The 12,075-nt window shown below is 40.0% G+C and overlaps 2 protein-coding genes across 2 annotated transcripts; one reads left to right on the forward strand and one right to left on the reverse strand.

Moving 5' to 3' along the window:
- Positions 1–247: 247 nt before the first annotated feature.
- Positions 248–7,443, forward strand: Spt5 (Transcription elongation factor subunit Spt5). The gene is made up of 14 exons (XM_046624779.2): positions 248–428; positions 817–1,084; positions 2,571–2,662; positions 2,737–2,824; positions 2,925–3,092; positions 3,219–3,451; positions 3,528–4,026; positions 4,103–4,454; positions 4,540–4,905; positions 4,988–5,211; positions 5,306–5,664; positions 5,765–6,166; positions 6,259–6,434; positions 6,604–7,443. Exons 2-14 carry the CDS (start codon positions 849–851, stop codon positions 6,844–6,846), a joined length of 3,438 nt encoding a protein of 1,145 aa, XP_046480735.1. The 5' UTR covers positions 248–428; positions 817–848; the 3' UTR covers positions 6,847–7,443.
- A 410-nt stretch (positions 7,444–7,853) lies between these two features.
- On the reverse strand, positions 7,854–10,124 carry RpS4 (ribosomal protein S4). Its single transcript, XM_046624785.2, has 6 exons — positions 10,039–10,124; positions 9,195–9,453; positions 8,809–8,906; positions 8,560–8,731; positions 8,314–8,443; positions 7,854–8,031 (listed from the first exon to the last, which is right to left on the reverse strand). Exons 1-6 carry the CDS (start codon positions 10,039–10,041, stop codon positions 7,905–7,907), a joined length of 789 nt encoding a protein of 262 aa, XP_046480741.1. The 5' UTR covers positions 10,042–10,124; the 3' UTR covers positions 7,854–7,904.
- Positions 10,125–12,075: the final 1,951 nt, after the last annotated feature.

Consider the following 12,075-nt stretch of genomic DNA (forward strand, 5'->3'; position numbering starts at 1 on the left):
CTATAGTTTATATCGGTTATATGCGTTATGTCGAGGTTAGAAACAATGTAAACAATGCTGACAGCAGATTTGCGGGCGGTGATTGCCGCCGGGGGGTGAAGTGGGCGTAGGGGTAGAGCAAGTTACTATCAGCGCTACGTAGCGGCGGGGGACGTTGAGGCGGACTGCCTGGTATATTAAAATCTAGTCGAGTGCCGGGGGGCTAGTTGCCGACATAGGTAGTCTGCAGTAGTCTATGCTCTAAGTACCGTTTCGAGCCAACTTCATGCATACGCTTACATTCAGTTTGATTCAGTTACTCAGTGAATCTCGGTGAAGTGAGAGAAGCTTTGATAATTATTATCGAGTTGATTGCGATTGTACCATAATACTGTATTTTTCATAACTGTAACACAGTTGTTGGATAATATTCTTTTTCTGCTGTTAAGGTGAGTAAAATTTTAGAAAAACTTTTCTGGCGATCAACAGTAATTATTCCATACAATTGAAGAAATCATACTTTTGTCTCCATTTTTATACCTAATTCATGAGGTGCTGAGTGTATATTTACCCACTAAACAAATCTCGGTAGTCCCCTAATTAAGGCTAAGAATCTTTGCTACTGTTGAAAACCGTCCAATTATCAGTGAGAATTTCTTTTCTTCACATTTAACCAGTCAAGTAACCTCACATATGGCTCAAACAGTTTCTAAATTATCTGTTGAAATGTTTACTCAATGCTTCAACTTCAGTACCACTCCAATTTCTTTGCACTATTGAGTATCATAAGCTGCAACCATATTTAAAGCTACTGCAATTATTACTCATGTATTTCAGGAGCGAAATTTCCACACCAAGAAATAAAGAAAATGTCAGATTCAGAGGCTAGTAATTTTTCGGACAATGACAGTGACGCGGGAGGCCGTGGTGGTGGTGGAAGTGAAAGCGAGCCTGAAGACAACCGTTCGGTAAAATCTGGAGTCGGTAGCGACGCAGGTAGTGGACACCGTTCTCGTAGCGTATCGAGAAGTAGGAGCAGAAGCAGATCAAGATCACAATCCAGAAGTCATTCAAGATCGAGATCACGCTCTCGTTCCGGTTCTGGGTTAGTAAATACTAAATTTGTGTTAAGCACCAAGTCATGCACAATAATCTTGTTCTTTTACAAAGGGACATTATGCCAATGATATTTTTGTAAGTTTTGACACCTATGGTACTGAAAAGTGAGGTCTGAAATAACAATACCCCAAAGCCATTCGACCCCGCCGCATATAGTTTTCGAAAAAATCGATTTTGAATTACTACGAGCGTGTTATGTACATTAAACGGTAAGCATCCGACAGCAAGGTCCGTGGTACACCGGGTAGCGTACCAGGTGAGTAATCGTTGAATTGCTGATAAGTTTTTTATATTCATTTACTTTTTTTTTAAATGTCTGCTCACATCACTTACTTGTCGATTTGATCAAATTTATGCTCATTGACAGATATTTAGTGATTTTCAATGACAAAGGCGGATCTTGCTTTCGCTTACCTCTCGTTTCAAAAGTTGGGCTTACTGTTGAAAATAGTAATTCCTAACCTCTAGAGGATCGGAAAACCGATATATCGGCTGACCCTGTGATATAAATTTTGTATATAGTTGATACATGATATCAGACACTAATTTGGGTACTTTTCAAGGGCTATTTTAACTCACAAATCCCGGCCGTCTAAAGGTTAACCAACAATATTTGTGATAAATTAAATTTTCATAAAAAATCTGCCAGCCTTCCTGAAATTCTACAGAAATGTTCTGTGCAGTTGCAGCTGTATCTCGCAAGTAGGTAATACTAGGAAATGGCTCGTTGGCCCATTGTAGGCCCACACGCTAGTATAACCTACCTGCTGAAATTCTTAATATTTGTCATAAATTAAATTTTCATACAAAACCTGCCAGCCTTCCTGAAATTCTGCAGAAATTCTCCCACAAGCCCATAATGGGCCGAACAGCGATATCCTAGAATTACCTACCTGCGGAACTCAGCTGCAATTGCACAGAAGATTTCTGCAGAATTTCAGGAAGGCTAGCAAGTTTTGTATAAAAATTCAATTTATCACAAACATTGTTGGTTAAGAATTACTATTTTCAATAATAAGCCCGACTTTTAAAGCGAGAGGTAAGCAAAAGCAAGATCTGTCTCTGTCATTGAAAATCATGAAATGTCCGTTGATTAACATAAATTTGATCAAATCCACACCTAAATAATGTGAGCCGACATATAAAAGAAAAAGTAAATGAATATAAAAAAGTTACTCATGGTAGTTATCGTACCAGCGATCCAGCGATTACTGGCCTAGTATGCTACCCGGTGTGCCATGGACCTTGCTGCCGGGTACTTACCGTTTATTGTACATAACACGTTTGTAGTATTTCAAAATCGATTTTCTAGAAAACTGTAGGCCGTGTCGAACAGCTTTGGGGAATTGTTATTCGAGTTCTCACCTTTCAGTACCATAACTATGAAAAATTACAAAAATGTCATTGGTGTAGTGTCGCCTTGTTAAGCCGAAATTTAATTGTGAATAATATTTTTTCTTTCCATGCAAAAGTTCGGATGCTGGAGGTAGCCATCGAGCGGATGAGGCTGAAGAAGCTCATTCTGGTGATGATGAAGAAGTTGAGGCTGAGGAAGAACCAGAAGGTGAGTCTTTAACACAGTTGTGACTGATTTGATAAGGCAGATGTGATTATCGAGATCTCATGTACTTTTTTCAGGGGAAGATTTGGATGGTAGCAGTGATTATGACGAGGAGGAGTACGAGGATGACGACAGACCAAGCAGGAAAAAGAAGAAGAAAGACAAGTCAGTTACATGATCCGATCCATACATTAATTGATGATTTTTTAACTGATAATCCTTAAAGAAATACGGCAAGTATTCCGTTTACCTGCTATTCTTACAGATTTGGTGGTTTTATTATCGACGAGGCTGAAGTGGATGACGAAGTTGAAGATGACGACGAATGGGAGGATGGAGCGCAGGAGATAGGAATTGTTGGAAACGAAGTGGACGAATTGGGGCCGACTGCACCTGAAATTGAGGGAAGACGTCGAGGCACAAATCTGTGGGAGTGAGTAAAAGGATAAGGATATAAAAATCAAGAAATACACGGAACAGTTTGCCAAATAACCACATCTATATCTGTGCAATAATCAGTGTTGACCAGTGTCTAACAATAGCTATCCCGCGAATTTAGTTCACAGAAAGAAGATGAAATTGAAGAGTACCTCAGAAAGAAATATGCCGACGAATCTGTCGTTTCGCGTCACTTCGGAGATGGGGGTGAAGAAATGAGCGATGAAATTACCCAGCAAACGCTTTTGCCTGGTGTGAAGGACCCCAATCTCTGGATGGTCAAGTGCCGTATCGGTGAAGAAAAAGCCACCGTGCTCTTACTCATGCGAAAATTCATAACATATCAGTTTTCAGGTACGATGGTTCAATTTCCCAATTGCAATATTTTATTTTTCCATTTGCTAAGCGCTCTTTCCTATTTAATTCGCAGGAGAACCATTGCAAATAAAGTCCGTTGTTGCGCCCGAGGGCGTTAAAGGTTATATTTACATCGAGGCATACAAACAGCCTCATGTAAAGGCCGTTATAGAAAACGTCGGTAATTTGAGAATGGGTATTTGGAAACAACAAATGGTTCCGATCAAGGAGATGACGGATGTACTGCGTGTCGTCAAGGAGCAAACTGGCTTGAAGGCAAAGCAATGGGTTCGTTTAAAGAGAGGAATATACAAGGATGACATAGCGCAAGTGGACTATGTGGATTTAGCGCAAAATCAAGTACATTTAAAACTGCTACCGAGAATAGACTACACGAGACCTCGAGGTGCCCTAAGAACTGCACAAAGTGAATCCGAGGCACTGAAACGCAAAAAGAAAAGACGACCACCGGCGAAACCTTTCGATCCAGAAGCGATCCGCGCAATCGGTGGAGAGGTGACCAGCGACGGAGACTTTTTAATATTTGAAGGGAACAGATACAGTCGAAAAGGGTTTGTTATTTTAATCACTTAAGCTCCGAGTTTCTAACACCAAAAAATTAGGTCTAACTGAACTTTTACCGTTTAGATTTCTCTACAAAAATTTCACGACAAGTGCCATTATCGCCGAAGGTGTTAAACCGACGCTCTCTGAACTGGAGAGATTTGAAGAAGCTCCCGAGGGTATAGACATAGAACTAAGCGGCACTCCGACTACAGGAGTTTCTGCCGGTAAAGAGGATCAGGCAGTTACTCATTCATTCAGTAATGGCGACAATGTAGAAGTTTGCGAGGGAGAATTGATGAATTTACAAGGAAAAATTGTATCAATTGATGGTAACATGATAATGGTCATGCCAAAGCACGAGGAACTCAAAGAAGCCTTAGAATTCCAGGCAAATGAGTTAAGAAAATACTTTAGAATGGGAGATCATGCAAAGGTAATCTTTTTACAAATCTTGGATTCCGTATTTGTATTATCTTTTATTCAAACGGTTCCAAATTGTCCATTTTTCAAATTTGCAGGTAGTAGCTGGTAGATACGAAGGAGACACGGGGCTGATTGTACGTGTCGAACAAAATAGGGTTGTTCTTTTTTCCGATTTATCAATGCACGAGCTAGAGGTACTCCCACGAGATCTACAACTTTGTTCTGACATGGCAACCGGCGTTGACAGTCTGGGTCAATTTCAATGGGGTGATTTAGTACAGCTCGATGTTCAGACCGTCGGTGTAATCGTTCGTTTGGAGCGCGAGAATTTTCACGTATTATCGATGAACGGAAAAGTAGTCGAGGCGAGACCTCAAGGTCTTACAAAGCGTCGTGAAAACAGAAACGCAGTCGCGTTAGATTCGCAGCAAAACACGATCCAGAAAAAGGATATAGTGAAGGTATGTTTTCGGATTTTCTAAGAACATCGAGTCCAAAAAATGTATCCAAAATGTTAACACAATTCTCAAATTAACTTGAAAGGTAATCGATGGACCGCACGCAGGCAGAGGAGGTGAGATCAAGCATCTTTACAGAAGTTTCGCGTTTCTGCACTCGAGAATGTATCTGGACAACGGAGGAATATTCGTATGTAAAACTAGACACCTTCAGCTAGCTGGAGGCAACAAAGCTGGAATGGGCCCTGCGATGTCGCCATCGTCCGGATTTATGTCTCCCAGAATCGCATCACCGATGCATCCAAGTGGGTAGGTATCTAAAATGAGAATTCTTGCCGCAAAAATCGTATGTACTTCTCTCAAGAAAAATTTAACCAATGAATTTACGCTCTCATTTAACCAGTGGCGGGTTCGGAAGAGGTGGCGGAGGTGGCGGAAGAGGCAGAGGCCGAGGTGGAGGTGCGAGACGTGACAGAGAGCTCATCGGAACAACGATAAAGATAACGGGTGGGCCATACAAAGGTAACGTTGGAATAGTAAAAGACGCAACAGAGAATACGGCGCGTGTAGAACTTCACTCGACGTGTCAAACGATATCTGTGGATCGTTCACACATTGCGAACGTTGGCGTGCCGACCAAGGATGGTGGATTCAGTAGCTACAACCGGACCCCGGCTTACACGGCCGGTGGTCAGACTCCAATGTACGCTAGAGATGGTTCAAAGACTCCGATGCACGGTTCGCAAACGCCGATGTACGAAAGTGAGTACTGAAAAAATCTAAAACACCGTTTATACTACGGTGAATGATCAGTGAAAACACAACAGTGGCAAATGTCATTCAACTTGTTCTATTTTTGCAGACGGCTCGCGCACGCCTCATTATGGCTCGATGACCCCTTCGCACGACGGTTCTCGTACCCCTGGTCAATCAGGAGCATGGGACCCGGCTGTGACAAACACGCCAGCGCGAGCGAACGATTTCGACAATTACAGTATGGAAGAAGGAGGGTCTCCGGGTTACGCTCCTGGCTACCCTTCGACTGGCGGTCCGTTCACACCCCAAACACCCGGGACAATGTACGGTTCAGAGCAGAGCTACAGTCCCTATCAGCCGAGTCCTAGTCCGGCTGCAAGCGCAAGCGCAAGTCCGAGTCCAGCCGGTTATGTGGCCACCCCATCTCCCTCGGGAACTGGATACACTACGAGTCCGCACGGCGCGTTTGCATCGCCGTCACCGATGGGTTATAGCCCGATGACGCCTGGTAAATTAATAAAAATTTATGGGAAATTCTCTGCATGTTTTTTTTCCACTAGTTCAAACTCCTTTGTATAATTTTTTCACTCGAATATACAGGCGTTGCGGGCAGTCCTTACAACCCTCAAACACCCGGCGCCGGACTTGACACTGGGGCTAGTAGTGGTATGATGATGGGCTCGGAATGGCATACCCCGGATATAGAAGTACGGATACGCGATACTCACCAGGATCCGGCTCTGGCAGGACAGCAAGGAGTAATCCGTGGAATATCGGTAAGTTATACTTGAGTGAAAAACGTCACAGTCGTCAACAAATTACATCAGCTTTAAACTTTCACCAATGCAAGAAGATTAAGAATGTGCACAAACTGATACCAAAATCATTACGTAATATCGCTTAGTTTCTTTGTAACAAATAAACTATTCCACATTTTTTTTACAGGGTGGTATGTGCGCAGTTTTTCTGCCTGCCGAAGACAGAGTGGTGAATCTTTTATGCGAGCAACTAGAGCCTGTCGTTCCATCTCGCGGCGATCAGGTCAAAGTTGTCGTCGGCGAAGATAGAGAAGCAGTAGGAATTCTTCTTTCTATTGATAATCAAGAAGGGGTCGTTAAACTTAGTACAGACGCTGTTAAGATGCTGCACCTGCGATTTCTGTGTAAAATGAAGGCTTCTACGACTTAATAAGCTATCACGAGTGTCTTGTTACAGAGTCGGATAATACGTTGCATTCTCAGTTTTTAAAAGAGACCCGTGCAGACGTTAATCTTAGGAAATAAGTTATTTTAGGGGCAATTCGTTCCGCGTCGAATATCTACAGCAATCTTACAGTCTTATGTACCACGCAAAGTTTGATACAAGTTAATACAATAATTCTACTGGAACAGATCAATTTTAGTATGAAAAGAAAATGTAGTAAATAAAGTAACGCTGCCCACAAAAAGGATTCAAAAATCTTCATTCAAAATATTCTAAGCTACGAACTTGCAAAAAATCTCAGTTGGATCATTCATTGCGCTCATTCGGATTCGGTAAAATTTAAAAACAGAATTAATTGTATCTTACAAACGTCTGCAAGTGTCGAAACTCTAACATTATGAGAATGCATTAAGTTGTTTTGCATTCAAGATTTGCGATAATTACTCGTTACGTATAGTACCTAATTGAAATGAAATATTAGTTATGATATCCCAACACTTTACATAGGCCTGAAAGATTAATAGTTGTAACGATCTAGATGGGATCTTTCTGCTGACAAATAAATTTCTATACAAAATTTAATATCAGTCGTTTAACTCTCACATTTTTCCCTCACGAACCGCTGTCTCGTGAAGTCTCAAAAACGCGAGTTTTTTTTAGTATCGCGTCGGCTAATAAGCTATGAATAAATATATCACAGTTTTACGCGAAATCAGTGAGTATCATAGGCATTCCCAAGTATACGTCTATGGTGAGTATTACAGTAAAAATTCACATTTCAACGGCAGAGAGTGGGATCTTGGGCGACCCAGAAAAATTGCATGATTGAAAGAACGTTCAAAGCCGCGTATTACAAATGAAACGTAGGAGTTTTGAATCAAAAATGTATTATGTCAACTTTTTCAGAATAAATCAAAATATTCCAGACATTTTCCGGGACTTAAGGAGCATTAGACGCCCTGTTGACACGGTAAGTAAATTCAAGCAAAGAATTTCACCAAGATAAATCACTTAGTTTATTGATTTTTGTTTGAATGTTTACATTAGTTTCCACCCTTGGCAGCCAGCCTCTTGTCACGTTCTTCAGCAATGGACAACTTGACACCCTTGCCTCTTGGCAAACTAACGTAAGCCTTAGATCCTTTGCCAATAATGAACACGTTGTTGAGCCTAAGAAAGAAAAATCAAGTTTAGAGATACCTTATTTCGAGGTGCATGAACAATCGCGAATTGAAATTATTCTACATGACAATTTGTTTGTATCCTTCCTGGGTAATACGGAAAGGTGAGCTGTGACCTGACAGTGACCTTGGAGGGACATTAATTTCATTTTGGCCAACTTTTGACTTAGACACGTTTCAAGATACAATGCCTTAGCTTCGATATGGCCAAATTCATCAAGTACAAAATTGAAAAAAAGATAAATATTTAATAGAAGGGGTTTTTCACTACCTGGTGGCAAAGGTGTGTCCTTGAGAATCTTTGATATGACAGATGTCAAAGGATCCAGGATGACGCTCACGGCTCACAACACTGCCAACACGACCCAAATTCCTGCCTCCCGTGATCATGCACAAATTGCCTTGAAAATTGGACAACAAATTGGAATAAGTTTACGAAATTCGCGTTGGGTGAACTTGCACACAAATTCGAGTATTTTCAATTCACAGAATCTAGAAGATAGCGAAAGATATGTACCAGAATCAAATCGAATAGAGTCAATAATTTTTCCTGTGGCAATGTCCAGCTGTATGGTGTCATTCACCTTGATTACAGGGTCTGGGTAACGCAATGTTCTACCGTCATGGGTAACAAGGAAGGGAATTCCTTTGGGTCCGGTTTGTACACGTTTAACTTTGCAGAGCTTGTACTGAAAATAAAAACACAGAATAATTACCACCGCAAAGTGTAAATCTCTAAAAGTTAACCTGAATGTTGCTCAAATACCTTAGCTTCCTCGGCGGAAATTCTGTGAATGGTAAAACGTCCCTTGACATCATAGATCAGGCGGAAAAATTCACCAGTCTTTTCAATAGTCACGACATCTGTAAGAATATAAAGAAAGTATAGAAGCGCATGCATTGATAGTTGCAGGGCTATTATTATTACTAATATGTTAGACATTCCATGTTTTATTAGTTGTTTCCTCCTTGGGTAATACAAATTAAACCATTTGACGGTGTATCTGTGACCATAAGAAGGATGATTTATTATCGGCCAACTTTTGACTACAGTATTATTCAAGACAAACTACCATAGCTTCGAAAGGCCGAAATACAACAATTTGTGCTAAGCGTACTTGGTCTACGAATATATAAATATTCACATCTTACCCATGAAGCCGGATGGGTAGTTGGGGTCAGTCCTGACTTTGCCATCAACTTTGATGAGGCGTTGCATAACAATTTTCTTTACCTCGCAATTCGTAAGGGCATACTTTAGCCTGTTGCGAAGAAAAATTACAAGCGGAAGAGACTCCCGTAGCTTGTGGGGCCCTGTTGATGGCCGAGGTGCATAGACACCTCCCAACTTGTCTAACATCCATGCCTTAGGCGCGTTTAAACGCTTCAAGTGCTTTTTGGGTCCGCGAGCCTGAAAATTAAATGTTTGCAATTAGTTAAGATTCTGGATCGTGCCATCAGATATAATAAACAGTAGTGAAAGTCCGTCGAGGTTATGTCGCAAAATAATTCCTACGACTATCAACCTGACTTTAAAACGACGACGAAAAGAAGAGCCTAAGATTCTTTACTGCAACTGCGAAAGTATTAAGTAAACTGTCAAATCGCGGTTAGGGTGAAAGTTTTCTGTCGTGATGTTGTTGCTTCGGCTTGCAGATTAAATACAACCTTGGTGGCTCAGGAATGCGTAGAGAAAGATTTCGAGAATTATTCCCGGAAGAATGTATGTTTATGGAGAGTCAAATAACGCGATAAATAATTTCGGAGCATTTACGGATAACTTGAGCTCGCGTGCGTGCCAAACAGACACAAGCCGAAAACACACGTTCACTTCAGACAGGCTTATCGCACTTTATTCTTCGATTTGACATAAAATTCGGATATGATATTCCACACCGTTGATTACACTTCCATATTTTATACAATACTTATTATGGTGATGCGTGATATTGGCGATGTTTAAGGATTTGTATCATCGGTCACAGGACAAACTTACCATCTTGGATTTCTGAACGGAAAAGAGACCGTAGACTAGGGAGAAGGCTATGGAGGCGGACACGGCTGTCGAAGAAGAAGCGAACCCGAGTGACGTCGTAAATAAGATGGCAACCACTATCCGTATGGTAATACCGGTAATACTGTTCTCCTTCTTGATCGACAGAAATTACTTCCGTTTCAGTTTTTCAAATTACATAGGAGTGATGGAAAACGCAAGTTTGATTTTCTTTGACCCACTCGATTTTATACAAAGATTGAAAATTAATATGTATTGTAATAGTGGAACGTTGATACGTTTACCGGAATTCACTTTGATAGACCAGGAAAATCCGAGTTTATCACGCTTCCACATGCGTTATACAATATTTAAATATCATTTATAGTTTAATTATTAACCTAAGAAGCTCCGTCGTTAATTTTTCAAATTTACCAGTTGTTCAAATTTACATATTCTCAACAAATATTCTCTCGTAGATTAATGATTTGCACACCCGCATCTCATTTATTAGACGGCATTGCTGTCTTACGGGCTTCTCATCGGAAGCAAAGGATTGAAAGGGGTAAACATAAACATCTACACACTACAGTCTCCTTACATCGTGCATGCAGAGAAGAAATTCTTACTCATACAAATCGGGCACATGAAAACAAATTTGAACTCGCTGGTTATGAGAGAAATTAAAGACAACAGAGTCAGGGCGGCTAGGTGGTCTAGTGGAGTAAGTCTCCGGCAAAGCATCGCTAGATTCCAGGTTCGATTCCTGGCTCCGTCGTTAATTTTTCAAATTTACCAGTTGTTCAAATTTACATATTCTCAACAAATATTCTCTCGTAGATTAATGATTTGCACACCCGCATCTCATTTATTAGACGGCATTGCTGTCTTACGGGCTTCTCATCGGAAGCAAAGGATTGAAAGGGGTAAACATAAACATCTACACACTACAGTCTCCTTACATCGTGCATGCAGAGAAGAAATTCTTACTCAATAATATTGTAATTTGAACAATTATAAGCCGTCATTAAATATCGACTGAAGCTCACCCATTTTCCGTGACTTCATAACTTCTCGCTTCTCCTAGCTTCTCTCCTATTTATTCGTTATTAACCTTTCGTTGAAAGTAAATTCAATACATTTTTATAGTAATGGATTGTTGGTTTATTTCACCCGGTAAGGACAATTCATTGAATTTATTTTAGTCTTTGTTACATAGGTGAAAAGAAACGTGAAATAATGTATAGACCACTCAAAAGAAAAATAAATAAAAATAAACCATTTGTCTTGAATGAAGGGGGAATTTTTTATTATCAAATAATTCGTTGATTTCTAGTTTTAAACGAAAAATGGTAATAACCAAACTTGTAGTAAATTTAATTCTCTACAACTTTGTTATGAACATTTTTTTGTCTACGATTGATATTTTCCCACTTGAACTATTAATTCAATATGGCGGCCGAAGCTAGAAAATCTGGAATTAGACTACCGATGAACCCCCCCCCCCCCCCCCCCCTCATCGATCCAACGATTACAAAAATAAAATCATGCTGTTAAATCAATGCAACTTGAGGTATTTTCTTTTTTTTACATTCCGACTGGGTTACTATTCTCGGTCTCTTTGTGCGGTTCTTTTTTAAAAATTTATTTACATTTCTTTATAATTGTATCAATCTTTTTTTTCTAGAAGTATTATACAGCAAATGTGAAGATCCTGCGAAGGAAAGGATTGTTTGAGTCGAGTGATATTCATTTGATTCAACTAAATGCTATAGTCAAATGCGGCGAACACAATCCTTACTTAATTCAACAAAATACTTTTGTTGGACGAAACACTTATGACAACTTACTTGCCATCTAGGGGTGTAAGTCCCCTAGGCCTTTTTTCCCCTAAATTAAATAAAGTTAAAAAAACAAAAATAAGGTAATAATAATAAAAATGAAAAAAAATCGTGAATTTTTTTGGAAAAATAATCATTTTTTCTTAAAATTTCCATCGCATCTTTCTAGTATACTGAAATTTAATTATTGACTATATTA

This window comes from Neodiprion pinetum, chromosome 4, assembly GCF_021155775.2.
Source record: "Neodiprion pinetum isolate iyNeoPine1 chromosome 4, iyNeoPine1.2, whole genome shotgun sequence".
Taxonomy (NCBI): domain Eukaryota; kingdom Metazoa; phylum Arthropoda; class Insecta; order Hymenoptera; family Diprionidae; genus Neodiprion; species Neodiprion pinetum.

Coding starts and splice junctions, on each gene's coding strand:
- Spt5 (XM_046624779.2), top strand. CDS start 849: ATGTCAGATTCAGAGGCTAGTAATTTTTCGGACAATGACAGTGACGCG. Junction 1,085..2,570: donor CGCTCTCGTTCCGGTTCTGG/GTTAGTAAATAC, acceptor TCCATGCAAAAG/TTCGGATGCTGGAGGTAGCC. Junction 4,906..4,987: donor AGAAAAAGGATATAGTGAAG/GTATGTTTTCGG, acceptor TTAACTTGAAAG/GTAATCGATGGACCGCACGC.
- RpS4 (XM_046624785.2), bottom strand. Junction 8,907..9,194: donor CTACCCATCCGGCTTCATGG/GTAAGATGTGAA, acceptor ATATTCTTACAG/ATGTCGTGACTATTGAAAAG. Junction 8,032..8,313: donor GGACACACCTTTGCCACCAG/GTAGTGAAAAAC, acceptor TTTCTTTCTTAG/GCTCAACAACGTGTTCATTA.